At 35.3% G+C, this 16,663-nt stretch overlaps 1 protein-coding gene across 1 annotated transcript in view; it reads right to left on the minus strand.

The window, feature by feature from the left end:
* CSMD1 (CUB and Sushi multiple domains 1) overlaps positions 1-16,663 on the minus strand; it is a 2,093,507-nt gene that overhangs the window by 86,144 nt on the left and 1,990,700 nt on the right. The window contains exons 51-52 of the mRNA XM_058288018.2: positions 12,038-12,232; positions 4,709-4,882 (exon numbers count right to left, since the gene is read on the minus strand). Coding sequence (XP_058144001.1) covers positions 4,709-4,882; positions 12,038-12,232 — 369 coding nt within the window. The remainder of the gene's footprint in view (positions 1-4,708; positions 4,883-12,037; positions 12,233-16,663) is intronic.

Consider the following 16,663-nt stretch of genomic DNA (forward strand, 5'->3'; position numbering starts at 1 on the left):
GGTATTAGAATCTTGGTTGGAAGTTTTTCTCTTGTAGTATCTTAAACATATTATACCACTGTCTTCTTGCCTCCATGGTTTCAGCTCTTAATCTTATTGGATATCCCTAACAGCTCTTGCTGTTCTCAGAGTTGTCTCTTTGTCTTTGGCATTTGACATTCTGAGTAGTGTGTGTCTCAGAGTTGGTCTATTTGGATTTTTTTGGATGGGAGTACATTGTGCTACTTGGATATGGATATCTATGTCCTCCAATAGTGTTGGGAAATTTTCTACCATTATTTCTTCAACTATTTCTTATGCCCCGTTTTCCTTCTCTTCTCCTTCTGGGACCCCATGACATGTATGTTTGCATGTCTTTTGCTGTCATTAGTTCCCTGAGACCTTGTTCAACTTTTTCCATTCTTTTCTTCATCTGTTCTTTTGTATGTTCACTTTCAGGGGCCATTTCTTCAAGCTCAACAATCCTTTCTTCTTCCTCCTCAAGTCTGCTATTATATGATTCCAATTTTTAAAAAAATTCATTTATTACACCTCTTATTTCTATAAGATCTGCTATTTTTCTATGTATGCTTTCAAATTCTTCATTGGGCTCATTCACTGTTTTCTTAATATCCTTAAACTCTTTAGCCATCTCACTGAATTTATTGAGGAGATTTATTTGAACATTACTTGTCTCAACTCCTTTATGTCATCTGGAGGCTAATCTTGTTCCTTTAACTGGGCCATAGCTTCCTGTTTCTTGGTGTGGACTGTAAATTTTTGTTGGCATCTGACTTACTAGAGTATGTATTCTGGGTGCAGTTTTTCTCTTTAGTTTAGGGCTTCCTGGCCTTTCTCGCTTGCTGGTTGTGCAGTAGGAGCCAAGGATGTAGTTGGCGCTATAAGCTATGGAGGCTCAAGCTGCCCTCATTACCCCAGTGATGGATGAAGCTTTTCCCAACTTTTTCCTTTGTCAGGATAGGGATAGAGTCACAGCTGTGTGGCATAATCCAAATCATGCAGGCCTAGACTATAGTTGCCCAGAGAGACTGAGGAAGTTTCATGCCCCTTTCTCCCCTGCCTGAGGTGGGAATGGAGCTGCAGGTGTGGGCAGCCATCTATGCAGTGCATGCCCAAGATGAATACAGTTGCCTTGGTAGACTTACAATTTTTCAATCTGTGCCAGCCAAAGGTATCTGCAGTTACCTGGATAGGCTGGTGCAGGGCCCACCAGCCTCCTTCCTGCTAGAGTTGGGGCTGAAGCCTAGACTAGGACTGCAGGCCAATCAGGTGAAGAAATCAATTCCTATCCTCACTGTGATTTTCAGTCCTGCCTTCCCCTCAGGCTGGGGGCAGAGTCAAATGGTGGCCATCAGCCTCTTTCCAACATGGACAAGTTCAAACTTTATCTGTTCTTAGGGTTATACTTTAGCCAGCCAAATCCACTAATTGGTAGCTGAAATTGGCAGCCAACCTTCTCCTCTTCCCCTGTTTTTGGGAAATGGAGCTTCTTATTCCAGTCACAGAATAGCTCCTGGGGTGGCTCATGCTGCCAGAGTAGGACAATTACTGGCCTCCATGGCTTGGCCAGTAATTTCCTGGAGAGGCTAGCGCAGGTCCTCACAGCTTCCTCCCTCCCAGAGGTGGGGCTGGGGCCTAGGCTGGAGCTGCAATCTGATCTGGATGGAAAGAAGCCAGTCCCCACTAGCACTGCAATTTGCAGTCCACCCCACTTCCCCTCATGCCAGGTGTGGAGTTAAGATGGCGGCTCCCGGCCTCTTTCTGACTTGGACAGGCTCAAACTTTATCTGTTCTCAGGACTTAAGCCCGCTGAATTTACTTATCAGTAGCCGAAGTTTGTGCCCAACCGTCTCTTCCTCCCCCATATTTGGGAAGTGGAGCTTTCATTTCCAGCTGCAGAACAGCTCCCGAGGGGGTTTGGGCCTCCAGTGGAGGATGGGCACCGGCCTCCAGGTGTGGAGCCTCTACTTACAAGTCTTCTCTGCTGATGGGCAGTCTCCTCATTCCATTCCTTCAAGGATGTTTCAGGATATTCTTCTGGCTTCCTGGAGTCCCCAAACAGGTACTTCAGCTAGCTCCAGAGAGCTCTGGGTGACTACTAATTGCTCTGTAGCAGGAGTGGGCTCTAGGAGCTCCTTACTAGAGCTGCTGGTTCTCTCCCTTATTCTTTTATGTAACATTTATGTAGTCTAAATCTTCTTTAAAATAAAAAAAATTAATTATAAAATAAGAATATATATATCAAAACACCCTTTTTTGTTTTTTTTTTCTTTTCATATGAGTCTTGGTGCATGAAGTAGTATAGCTACCAGAGTGCATTTCACTTCCATTTAATCAATATATTCTTCCTTATTGGTGAGAATTAGCACCATAGTAAAACTGCTTCTATATCTTCCTTCTGAGAGATAAAATTGTTAGCAAAATAGCCCAAAATTTACTTATACATTTATAAAAACCTTAATGTTATGAAGTCTGTGATCTGTATTCAAAGTGCCTACATTTAAATGCTATTGGATATTTATTCATTTTAAGATGTCAGACAAATTCCTCACTTCTCTAAGTTTTTTAAAAAAAATCTGCAAATAGGAATAAGTACTTGCCATAAATTTGAATGGGGACTCAATAAGATAACACTAGAAAATGCTGTGTACATTTTAAGTTATTAATAACACCCTTAATTATTATTTTATTCATATAAGGCATCTATTTAATGTTTGGCTTATGAAGGTATTCAATTTCTCTTCTTTCCAATGTCTATGCCAGAAATATGATTGAAGTGTCTATTCCCTTCATCTGTCTGAGCATAATCTCTTCTAGCAATGACACTAGCTCTGTTCTTCCATCGGCTGACCCTTTTAACCATATTTTCCTCTCAATCACACATACAGCTTCATGGATTCCTGTGGAGATTCATCTGCTGTGTTATACTATGCCATGTACCCACTTGTAATCTCTTATTCCAGAAAAGGGATATCTTTCCTTACCAAATCCTGTGTATTATGAGTCATATCCTTTCAAGTGTCAGTGATTACTTGGGAACTATATTTATTAACTTTTAAAAACTTATTACTAAGTTTATTACCCATTCTTTATTTTTAGGTTTATGGACATATGTAGCTATGTGTAATGTCTAACCATTTTCTATATTTTTCTTTCAAGTACCTGCCTCCTCTAATTTTATTCTTACCTTTTATGCTATATCCAAATTATACAACATAAAAGTTTTATATTACATAGTTTGGGCATTTTTCGTCCTCTTTATTCCTTCTGATCAGATGGGCGGACTTGTGAACAATCTTGTAAAAGCTTCTAAAACATATTATACCCCTACAAAGTCATGCTTTTGGACCTCTTTCCCCAGCCAACTATTCAACATGCATAACATCCTTTCTCCCTCAACATCTCCACTTTCAGATGGAAGAATACCACAAAATAGGTAAAGACTTTATCTGGGATTGATAAGACTCAAGATACTCCCTGTCTTAACAGTTATATAAACATCCTACACTACTTTTACTGTCAGAGATGTAAGGTTCTTGGATGGTTTGGTTTCCCACTACAGTGCTAAGCTTCACTGAAGTTGGCAGAGAAGACCTACTCCAAACCACAGTTGCATTAAGGAGTGTGATGCTGAATGGCCAGAAAATTACGCAAGAACAGATATGGCTGCAGAGTAAAATTTGGAGGCATTTGTAACCCTCAACCTGAAGTATCACATGCATTCAAAAAAAAAAAAATTCATAGTCTACTGAAAACTATAACTACACCCAACAAGATATATATAATATATATACAGTATTCGAGAAGCATTCATGTATGTATTAGGAATTAAATTAAGTGGACATATATTCATGGATAAGAGTGATGATCTTGTTATTTGTTAGTTGGCTTTCTCTGGAGTTCCTACCTTAACTTTTATCCTCTCTCTTTATCATCTGGTGAGTGAAAGGAAGAAGATAATTTTAATGTGCAGTGTGTCCTGGTCCTCAATTAGTTTCTGAAATGGTCCTAGCCATTGGAGATTCAGAAACTGAAGCTTTCCCTCTTTAGCCTTTGAGTGATCATAAAATTTCTGAGGATCCACAAAGAGGGCTCAGCAGGACTAAAGGCATTTAATATACTTCACAACTTACCCGGAGACCTGAAAGTAGCTCCCTTTGGGAATCACTATACTTTTAAAATGCTTATTCAGAACACTTATCAGCAGAAGAAAAAAAAATATTTTTTTCATCTTTATGCAGAAATTTTTAATCCATGGGAAAAAGAAATTCAAATTGTTGCAGACATATTGAAATTTAAATCTTCATGGAGTATACATTGATTGAGATTAATTTCCCTTTAATTTCTAAAACAATATTAAAATTTGGAAAAGGATAATACAATTTATATTTGTAAAATTGATTTTTGTGTGTATTAATGTCATGATGGCATTTTGAATATAGTTATATACCTAGCACACATAACATAGTCTTTTTATCATTTAAGGCAATATGTGACCTTCATTTATTGCTCAAAGAAGAAAAATCTTTTTAGACATTCAAAGAGGTAGTCGAATGGTAATGTGCAGCATTAAAACCCCAGACAGAATTTAGTAACACTCTGTTAGAACAAGTATAGCCAAAACTCTTAGGCTTCACCCAGTCAAGCATAATCTATTTTTAGTGTTTTTTGAAAAATTAAATATGTGCCAGAACATAAATTAATTTACCCAGACATCGTGTTTCGGTGCCACTCCAGAGTCCATTTGCTAAGCATTCTCTGACATGAGAACCCACAAGTGTGTAACCTGTGTTACAAGTAAATATGGCTGTGGCTCCATAAATTGTCAGCGTCCCAATCTTGTTCCCATTCGGGGGAAAGGACAGGCTTCCACATGAGATAACTAGAAGGGGGGAGAAAAGCAAATATTATTTCCAGTCTACAGATTATTTTTGTGCTGAAAAATAATAAAACCTTTAGTTCTAATTTTCACTTAAAATCATAGAATGGGGAAGTCTACTTAGTGAGAGAGAGAGCAATCGTCCAGGTAGCTTAATTTTCCTTCTCTTATTTCCTATATTCTAGATCCCTTCAATCATACATTATTTATTAATAACTTCATCCTCACAAGTAGCTAAAAAATATAATTGAAAAAAATTATATAAAAAATATAATTGAAAAAAAATAGCATATAAACAAACACACACACTAGCGCCATCTATAAACTAGTTGGCTACTTTTCTGTCTATAGCAATCACACTAATTACCTACTAGTTAGTGAACACCTACCTGAGCCTAGTAGGAATTTATAAATGTGAATTTCTTTCTGAAAGTCAGTCAGCTGGTTCAAAGTAGTATTATGTTCAACCCTAGGATTTCTGACTCTAGTAGTAGTACTGAGTTTATTTTTTCTTCCATTTACATACATAATTTGTTGGGATAATAAAGTTCATAAAAATACTGACAATATAGGACATGTGGAGCCTCTCTGAAAATTAAGAGAAATAAAGTCTTGACCTTCAATGGTGGAAGATAGAGTGAACATATGTCCCAAGCTTATACCAGGTGTCCCAATGCAATTATTAATAGCACCTACTTTCACTCACAAAAGTACTCCGGTTTGGGAGATAAATTTTACTACTGTCTTTGTTATGGATACTTATTAACCACCCTGATCTCTGCAAATCAGATCCATAAATCTTTGCTCACGGAAGAATCACAAAATCTCAGGGGAAGGAGAAATCTTAATGTCTTTAAGTCCAGCTGATCATCAGGGGTTTAAATGTGCTTTAAACAGATAGAAAAGAAAATGCTAGAAAAGTTAGTCTAAGAGGAATGCTAAAGTGTTTTATAGTAGTAAATGAGTTAGCTGTAGAGTGCTTAGAGCAAAACTGGGACAGAGCTAAAATTTCCTGAGTCTTCATTCATATTAAAGTTATAAGAGGCAGTAAAACACAGTGGTATGAACACAGATTCTGGCCTCAGGCTGCCAGTTTCAATTCTGGCTCTGCCAGTTACTAGCCAGGGGAAGTGGCAAACGTCCTCAAACTCTCTGCGTCCTCATTTGTTCATCTGGTAAGGGTTGATGATACGACTACCACCTATGGCTGTGTTGAAGTTTCAGTGAAATTATATATACAAGTATTTGAAACTATGCCTTGTACATAATCCGGGTTTACTCAGGGTTAGCTAGCAGCAAATACATATTGCAGGATCTACTTAGTGAGTTGAATCGAAATGATGAAAATCTTTACCAGGAATTCAAGTGAAAAACATTTAATGTGTGAACCGTTTTCAGATTGGCCCTTTGAATTAAGCCTATTTCATGCAATGACGCAGGTTCCGTGTCAAGTGTACACAGCTAAGGTTGTGTGTTCTAGGGAAGCTAGTTCACCAGAAATGAGGCAGTTCATCCCTAGAGTAGATTCTCAACAGAAAACCCTTGTTGAAAGAGCATCATTTATTATTTTCTTGGATTGCTCAGCTACTATTGCATCAAATCTTATGCATTTAGTAATACTACTAAAATGTTTGCTGTACCAAATATCAATGAATTCTAGTAGGATTCAGATTTTTACAATTTGTTATGAACTTTTCATTAAGCCTTTTCCCAACATAGTGTGAACTTCACCTTGAACTCTGATATTCAAAGATCCATTTGTAGTCATTGAAGATAATTGAATCTTGTTTTGAAACTTCAGTGCTAGTCAGAAGTGTGTTACATAAGCACTGCTGCCTGCACACCTTTTCTCTTACAAGTCTTAACACACCTTTAATGGAACAGTGACAAAAAGGCTCACTCTGCTTTGTGTCTGTTTCTATTCCTTCCACCTCTGTTAAACATATCCTGGTGACAAAACTCTTTTATGTTTGTCCTGTCTTAAGGTTTACTCGATTGTAAAGAAGAACTAATGGAGCAAAATTTTAGCTTTTCAACAGCTGGATAATGGGATTTCAGACCTAGAGTTTCCTTTGGAAATAAATGCAAGACATTAACGAGGATAGCAGCACCAATTTGGAAAAGCTAGCCTAATTGAAAGTGAGAACACCCCACAACTAAAAATAACCTTTGTCAAACATCAAAGGGAAAGCCTGATTTCCATGTTCTTTTCTCCCCTTAAGTTTTCAAAAGCGAATTCATTAACTTTGCTTTTTTCCTTCTGTCAAAAATGCATTCATACTTTCACTTTGAAGTGCCTCCTCTGAATGCTGGGAACAATTCTGGCACCTCACAGGCTTGTTTGCACAGAATAGGTGCTCAATTGAAGACGTCCAGAAGGCTCTCTTAGCAATGCCCCTAACTTGCTAACAAAAGTTTATTTTCTATTACTGTGCATTACGAGTCATTTGCCCTTCCTCCTTGCAAGGAAGTATTTTTCCTTTTTAATTCTATGAGTATATTAGTGTTGATTCCTCTATTTTAAAAAATGTTCATTTATACCACTTCTTTTACATCTATCAGGTCGGCGTTCTCGTCAGGAATATGGATATTATTTTTGCTTGTGATACATAAATATAATCTTAAGTAGGTACTTTTAAATATGTTCAAGGCATAAAATGTCTAATAAACATGCAGACTAACTTGAACAGGATGGAGAGCCAGGAAACAAAACCATATTATAGGAAATGCACTTAAAGGAACAGGGAAGAAAAGAAGAAAGAGGATATATGATAGTTGTTTTAACTATGCCAAGGTGTTGGGCCACCCAGGGAGGGAAATTATGTTATTAGACCCAAGGGATAGAGCCAGCCCTACTGGACAGAATTCAGAGAGAGGAGATCTCAAATGAAAAATGTTTCATTCAAAACGAAAATGCTCAAATCTGAAATTAGCTGCCTCTTGGGGTAAGAGGATGTTACTGGTTAAGTAGTATAGGTAGACATTAACTTGCTAAGAATATTATCAAGGAAATTGAGCATTAGTTTGTACAGGTTCATGCCCGGTGTCCATTCAAACCCCAATTTTCTATAATATAGGTGGAATTCAAAAGCAACGTTCTTCTTACTTTTTAAAATATAAACAATAAGTCAAATAATTAAAAAATATAAAAAGGTAAAAATTAGTTGGCTCCCACTTTTATTCAGTCTTTGTGCTAAGGAGGAATGTGGATAACCCCGGATATTAATTTTAATCTTGCATTATTGTTTCTTGAGAGAAAATCAGAGGTAGTAATTTCTACCCAAAGAGTAAGACAGCAGGATCAACAATTGAGTGATGAGGCTTAGGTGTCCACTCTTCTTCACCTTGGAGAGGTGAGGCTACCTCTAAGTAGATAGTAAAAGAGCCTGGAGTTAGAATAACTCAAACCCTTCCAAAAGGCAGGAATTTCTCCCTGGATTTCATTGTTGTTATGGATATTTTCAGCAGATAGGCAAGGGTCACATCTTCATCTAGGACTAACTGGATAAGCAAAATGGAAAATTCTATTATTTCTAACTTCTAAATAAATAACCTTAAAGAATTAAGTAGGTGGAGATCCTGTAAACAGAATATTTCCAAGACGAACCATTAACAAAGTAATACTTTAGTGGCTTGGCTATACCAATAATTTGGATGATGATACACTTGAAGATTTTATTGGTCCAGATGAAATAAAATGTTCCTTCTATGGTGATAAGAGTGGCAAATTGGGGATACAAAGATGTTTCATTTTAATCTATTCTATAAATTAAATTGGATTTCAACTCTCTGTGATTTATCATGCACTTACTTACATATGTGAACTTCTATTAAGATTCCAGATGCTCTAAAACTTTGTATTTTGTGCTGTATGTAGAAAACAGCTACTTTCAAAATAAAACCCAAAAGCTCCTAGGAGTGCCTGATCTTTCAGGCTTCTGCAAGCTTCTTCCTTACCAACTGTGTCACAGTTGAAGTTTCTTTACATACCTCACAAACAGCCTATTGGAATAGAGTAAATGCAGAAGCCAATGTGAGAGTCCAGTTGTCTTCTATTAAGCCTGACATTAAAGAGATTTGGAAATTTTCTGAAACAATGATACTCTCCTCACTAATTTTATTTCATTTGAGAATAGTTATTATTTATAAAAATGTTATTTATGTTAACATGTAACTGATTTATTTTTTAATAAGTTGATACACATTTAAGTGTTCTCGGTTTTAATGTAAATAAATTAGAAAATAAAAACTTTAATTTTGGTTTTAATTTGTAATATGGCAATTTAAAAAAATTTCTTTGGGTCCAAGGTAGGTAGACTTCTAAGATGAGATTATTTGGGTGGGAATGACCTAATCAGGCAAGTCTTTTAAAGGGACTGTGGGTTATTCCCTAAGTTAGAGAGATTTGAATCCTGAGATGACTTCGAGGGGGAAGGCAGGGAGGGAACACAGGGCAAGGAATTGAGAATGGCCTCTAGGAGCTGAGACTATCTCCTTTTCAATAACCAGCAAGAAATGGGACGACTATCAGAGCCAAAAGAAAGGAGTGCTCTCTACAAGCAGTGATCTGGCTAACACCAGGAGTTCAGCTTTGTGAGGCCCTGGGCTAACCTTGCTGAATCACAGAAAATGTGAGATAGCAAAATTTTGTTATTTTAAGTCACTAAATTTGTAACGTAGCAATAGAAAATTAATACAGAGTTCTCAACAATTTTTAAGAACAAACTCTCTGAGATGAAAAAGTTGAAGACAGTTGCTTTCAGAGAGGCTGGGATATATTTTAAAGAAGGTGTGTTTTAAATGACAATGGTGAAGGAGATTTTTAGGCTTTTGTATTCTGGAATCATTTCCAAAACATTTAAGTCAACAGGGAAAAGCAGCAACAGGGGATAAGACTTCCAAATATAAGGCAACATCAAAATTTGAACAAAATATTAAATGTCACAATATCTAATATGACAAATCAAGGTCAATAAAAAGTCAGAAAAATCTTTGATAAGCTCTTTTGTGCAAAATTTAAAAAATCTCAGTAGAGACAAAAATAAGTTGAAAATACCAGTATGAACCCATGTCTTTAGGGGAAAATAAATCAGAAAAGTTTCAGTTCTGTCACAAAAGGGACCATAAGCCCTGTATCAGCTTTCCTTAAGCTGTTGATCATATAGATATAACACATACCACTCAAAACAGATTTGGGTCTTTAATACCATTCTCCACTAAAAGATACCAAGACTCCTTGGACAATAGATGATTCTATGTTTGATTGAGGAAAACTCAGAATGTGCATAAAACATCATGTCTTTATGAAAAAACAAAATCAATTTCAAACATATCAGAAGGACAAGATACAGAAGGCAAGGGAACAGAATTCCCATGTAGCCAAACTGTGACAATTTGAACTACGATCATTCATAAAAACATGTAAACAATGATTGCAGTTAGAGCCAGTTGAGTCTGGAAAAAGCCACAAATGCATAATCATATTTAAAAAAGATAATAAAATGTGATAGTAACAAATGTTTCACACCAGTGCAAAGAGTTGGTGGAGGGGTGATGCGTGAGACTCCTGTGTGATGTTATATATGTTTATTTTGTAAGTTCACAATTTTTACTATACAGTTTTTGTTTATGTGTGTTCATGTATGAGTGATATACTTCAATAAAAAAAAGGCCAAACAAACAAACAAAAAAACTGATAGAGAAAAATCTGCCCAGCAATGTGAATCAATGAATTGCTGACAACTTACAAAATAAATGTGTGTGTCCCAAGGGCTGGATCCACACAGATAAAGGGATGTGATTGTTATCTCTGGGTCCAACTCTGCACCGAAATCACCACATTACAGTATATTATACGGTGACCTATCGACTGTAAGTGTAAATCCTTCTGGAATGGTGATTTGAACCCTTCGTATAAAAGGTTTGTAGTACCCCAAATACACATCTAACAGGATCTTTCCCTGCACAAATCAGCAATAGCTGGATGTCCCTGAGCAATTAGGGACAAGAAAAAGCTATTCAGAGCATTGTTGCTTGTGCACAAGTCTTATTTCCTCCCCCTCAATACCCTTATGCTAACTTGAATGATTTGAACCTCTAAATCACAAAACTGACCTTCACGGGTGGATAAATGTCAGAATGATTGTGTGCGAATGTGGGGGAGGAGAGCATTTACTATGTCGCAGAAATATAGCAGAGAGGAAATTCACTATGACTTCAGGAACCAGATCATAAATCATCCCAACCAGGGCACTTTTCAGAGTGACAGGCAACCACTAATAATTACCCTAGAAAATGACTTCAGTCCACACTGTCTTAGGGAGACAAGGTGTGTCACCATGACTACGAAGAATCTGAGGTCAGTGAGGTTTCCTAATTTAACCTTGCGTTCTTGGGGAATAGCTTGTAGTATGTGTTTAATTAACACTTGTTCTATTAAAATTTGAATTAAAATGATTATCAAGACAGCTGAGCATGACTTCTTTTGTCTTTTTCCTTTGTTACCCTGGTTCATTCTTACTAAGCTCTGTATTTTATAAATTTTACACTGGTCTAACTACTTGTTTCTATGCATGATAATGTGCAGTGAACAATCAAATAAGATTGTATATTAAACACATCTGAATCAAAGAGAGCTCTGAACAATCCTATTGTTTTGTCTTTTTATTCATATTTATTAGGAAACACTCAAAGACTTAACTGCTTATCTTGTGCCTAAGAGAATCATAATCTCCCTTTTCAAGACAGTCATTATCTGAGAACACAATATCTTCAGCATAAATATGATTCCCCCAGATCCTAATTAGAACTTTTGAATAGTTAGTGTATGGAATAAGTTATCTTTTTAAAAAAATATTTATTTTTGAGCTTATTGGAAATATTTGGGTTTCTAATATGAGAAACTCTAAAATTATAAATCTAATATTAGAACTCTTGTAAATGATCATTTACAAGAGGAAAATAGAACCTTTATCATCTAATACAGTAGTCATATAGCTTAGGTATGCCACTTTAAAAAATACTTATTCATAATTATATTTGTTTAAAATGCCATTTGGTTAAATTTTATCTATAGGACTATGATAGACTATAATGCTTTATAATATAATGCCATTATATTAGTCATTCAGAAGGCCTGAGAATATTCTTGGTACTTACTCTTGCAACTTGGTCTTTCCTCTCCTATGCTCCATGTTCCGTTAGCCTGGCATTGGACGAGCCTTTGGCCCTCTAGATAATAACCAGGGCTGCAGCTCAGTACTACTTGAGCTCCAAACTCATTCAATGATCCAGAAACCAGTCTCCAGATGACGTGCTCTGAGAGCTGAGCTTCAATATTAGGGCAAGTTGCAGCTAGAAAAGAAACATACTGAACATCATTACCTTTTCTCAGAGGACCAGACCGTGCTTGGTTTTAATGATAAGGGCCTGCTGTATGAAACTGAATGTGCTGTGCAAAGCAGATACCATTATGTATTATTTCAGGTTTTCTCTCTTGTCAAAATTGTCAAACGGGAATGACCACATATGTAAAATGCATTCAATAGCCTCATTCCATGTGTGCTGGAAATCTGGTAGTCAGGCTGATATTTAAAGGGTTAATGACTTACACAAAGTTATCTGGTGCATTTGGAGTTGATGAAAACCTTTATCAGGTTGATAAGCTTGCATATAACATTCTTTTATATCATTTGTCTATATATCTTGTGAGGAATTAGACATGTAATTGTGTAACCAAAAAACAGCTTGCACACTAATTTTCAGTGAATCGATTCCCTCCTTCCCTTTTACCTATTAAACAAATACTCATATAATACACTGCATATTATACTATGCACATGCAAGAATACATATGCATTTGGCATTAGTACTGTTCATAAAAATATTTAACTAGTCATTAATGAGATAATATATTCATGTCTTAGGAAAAGACCTAGAATATAGTAGCTACTCAAATAGCAGAGGTCATAATTGTGACATCGGTAGTAATAGCAGCAGTATACAGTATTACTAGGATAGATTTTAAGGGATTCATAACTATGCTCAAAAAATATGCAAAACTTTGAATTATGTGAGTACGTATTTTTCTGAAGAGTAAAGATTTAAAGTTAAACACATTTTACAATTATGGACTACTTCTCTAAAAAATAAAAAGCTTCATTATCTAACATCCACCGCAGTCAATATCCACAAAATATACCAGTTTGATAAATGTACTGAGCCTTGAAAAATTAGCTAGAAAAATCACATTTGTAAGAAGGATATAATAAGTATTTTTACAATTAATTTATATATAAGTTTATTACAATTGATTCAGATGTATCAAAATGTTATAAAAATTGCATCTTGTCATCTTTCAGTAATTTACCACAACTATGTGCAAATAAGCAGAGAAACTAGACCTTTTTGGCATTATAACAATAAACATATTAATGAGGCTTAAAATGTGAAAAGAATTTTCTAATTTAAATTAATCCTTAGATCCATTTCTCTTAGCTAATTTGTAGATAAAACAATTATTCTAAAACAATATGGATATTAAATTATTTTACCTAATGATATAAATAAAACCATAGTCACCTTTAGAATATAGGTAACATTGCCATTTCTGAAAATAGTCTTTTAAGTCTATCACTTTATGAATCCATAACTCAATTTGAATCACACTATGTATTTCAAGTGAAATGCATTTTATTTCACACACGAATAATGTGCTTCTAGAATTTGCTTGATTGCATTTAATCATCTTTACTACCTTTTACAGACTCTACTTCTGCCAAGAAGATTCAACTTTGGCTCATACTATGGAATCAGAAATTTTATTTGAGTTAATATGATATACAGCAGTGATTTCCATAATTTCCATGATTACCTCTTTCTTCTTTGTAATTATCTTATTCTAGTTTATTCATCTCTTTCTCCATGCTAGGCTATAAGCTTTTTTATCGTAAATATTATGTCTTTTCACAATATTCCTGATGTAAAGTATGTACTAATCACATAAATTTGTAATTATGTAGGGGGGTTATTGAAAAATAATGCGCCAAAAATATTATGAGGGTGGAAAAAAAAACAGGGAAAAAAAGCATATGGGTGGAATTGAGTGTGAAAAGAACTGGAATAAATACTTAATTCTAAAGTTCATCTTGTCTTTTGTTTAATAAAAAGAATAATTCAGAAATTGGGGCTTTTTTTTCCCTATTCAATATTTCCAAAGAAGATCTGAGGGAGAGAAACATTTAATTTGAAGAGTCTCTAATATTTGAGTGGTGAAATTCCAAGTTATATAAAGCAAGAAGATAAAAGAAGATCCTTTCCAAATAGTGCTGAACAGGATACAGTCTTTGTACATTTTAGGTAAACGTGTGCTGTGTTTATATAAAAACAATGCACACAATACCTATAAAGTAATTGGCTTGACGTGTACTGCCAAAAAAACTGCCCCAAGGCAAAGAATGTTTCTTATTAACTTGGCCTGATAGAATAATATAGTCAAAATCCTATGACAAAACTCTGAGTGTTTGAGGAAATAAACTGAAATAGAATAGAAACAAACATTTCGCAATCCCAGAATATCTGCTCCATTCTCCTAATTTCCAAATGCTGTGAGAAATACCCAGTCATGTACCCCATATTCTCACCCAAATGGTGACAAAATCCAATTTTTTCTGTACTCCCTATTCATTCTCCATTTTCTCCTTCTCTAGGCATCTTATACCACCATCTAGAATACTAACCCTAAATTTTGGTCATAAATTCTGCTTGTATATCTTTGAAAGACTTTAGGAGAAGTATTTATTGCCTTGCATTTCTTTATTAAATATCTAAATGTTTTCCTCCTAAGTTTAAATAATTGAAAGTATATGGGGAAGCGGATTTGGCCCAAAGGATAGGGTGTCCACCTACCACATGGGAGGTCCAGGGTTCAAACCCTGGGCCTCCTGACCTGCGTGGAGCTGGCCCATGCACAGTGCTAATGTGCACAAGGAGTGCTGTGCCATGCAGGTGTGTCCCCCGTGTAGGGGAGCTCCACGTGCAAGGAGTGTGCCCCATAAGGAGAGCTGCCCTGTGTGAAAAATGTGCAGCCTGCCCAGGAATGGCACCGCACACATGGAGAGCTGATGCAGCAAGATGATGCAACATAATGAGACACAGATTCCCGGTGCTGCTGACAAGAATACAAGCAGACACAGAAGAACACACAGCGAATGGACAGAGAGATCAGACAGTTGGGGATGGGGGGTGCGGAGGGACGGAGAAGGGGAGATAAATAAATCTTTAAAAAATCTTAAAAAAATTCATATGCTTTGCAAATGATTGCACATATTAGTATTCTTAAATAAAACATCACTTATACTCAAATACAAGAGATTAATACCATAGCAATTTCATACATTTGACTATCCATTAAAAAAGACTACATAAAAGTTTATTTAATTCTCTTTTGCTCTTAATCTTATTTAATTCTCTTTTGCCTTTAATCTATTACTTCCATTTTTCATCCCCCATAGAAATTTCTTCTAATATGACTTATTTTTATGTTCAAAAATCCTTTATGGATAATCCTATAATATGTGTCTGCAGGAAGATTTAATTTTTAAATTTCATTTTACCATAAGGTCCCATTTATTAAAAGATTAACTGTGATTAGCTATCATTATTTTATTACTATATTATTGATCAAATTAACAATGTATTACAATTTTTGGTAATCTAGTTTAAACGCAAAGAGGAAGAATTTAACTGGAAATACACCAGTTAATAATATAGATGAGGCATTTTTATTTCCAATTAGATCATGCTATACTAATTGCTAGAAAGAGACCAAGTTCACTATCAATTGCATTGTCATTCTTAAATTTTCATAGGTGCAACCCTAGTAAAACTAACCTACCAAAACTAAGTAGATGGTAAAGGAAGTCGTTTTTTTTTTAAGTAGTATCTCTCAATTCTTTTAATTCTTATTTGATTATACACTAAAAATTGCTGTTATCAAAAAAATTTTAATAGTCCATTAGTGATTACTCAATGGGTATTCCTTAAATTTTTGGAAAAAACAATTTAAAATTCACTAGTCTTACAAAAAGAAAGCCACTGGCTTTCTCAACACATAAATCAATGTTTTAAATTTTTTCTCCTGTTTGGGGCCCTGTTTTAGTTCTTATATTCTTGATTTTTTGTTAAGATATTTAGGTAAATTTTTCCTAAACATACAACCAGAAAGTGCACCAATTGAAATTGTACAGGTTTTCATAAAGTAAACACACCAATTTGTCCAACAACAATATCAGGAAATAAAACGATCACCCCAGATACCTACATTATCAGGAAATAGAACAATTAACCCAGTTGCCTGCCTCATGTCTCTTCTTAGTCATTCATTTTGATACATACATACACACACACAACACAACTGAAATAAATTTAAAGCTTAAGGAGAGAAAGGAAGTAAGCCAACATTTAATTAAATAAACCTGACTTCCAAAACTAGATTTGTATTACTTGTTTTTGAATTTTTAATATAAATGGAACCTGCAGTATGTACTTTTATATCTGACTGAAAAATTATGTTCAGGGATATAATCAAACAAATTGTATATCATGATCAAGTGAACTTTATCCCAGGTATGCAGGGATGTTTCAACATAAGAAAATCAATTAATGTAATACACCACATTAACAAGTCAAAAGGGAAAAATTACATGATCATCTCTATCCACAGAGAAAAGTCATTTAACAAAATCCAGCATCTTTTCTTGATAAAAACATTTTGAAAGATAGGAA

Source organism: Dasypus novemcinctus, chromosome 25 (assembly GCF_030445035.2).
Source record: "Dasypus novemcinctus isolate mDasNov1 chromosome 25, mDasNov1.1.hap2, whole genome shotgun sequence".
Classification (NCBI taxonomy): Eukaryota; Metazoa; Chordata; class Mammalia; order Cingulata; family Dasypodidae; genus Dasypus; species Dasypus novemcinctus.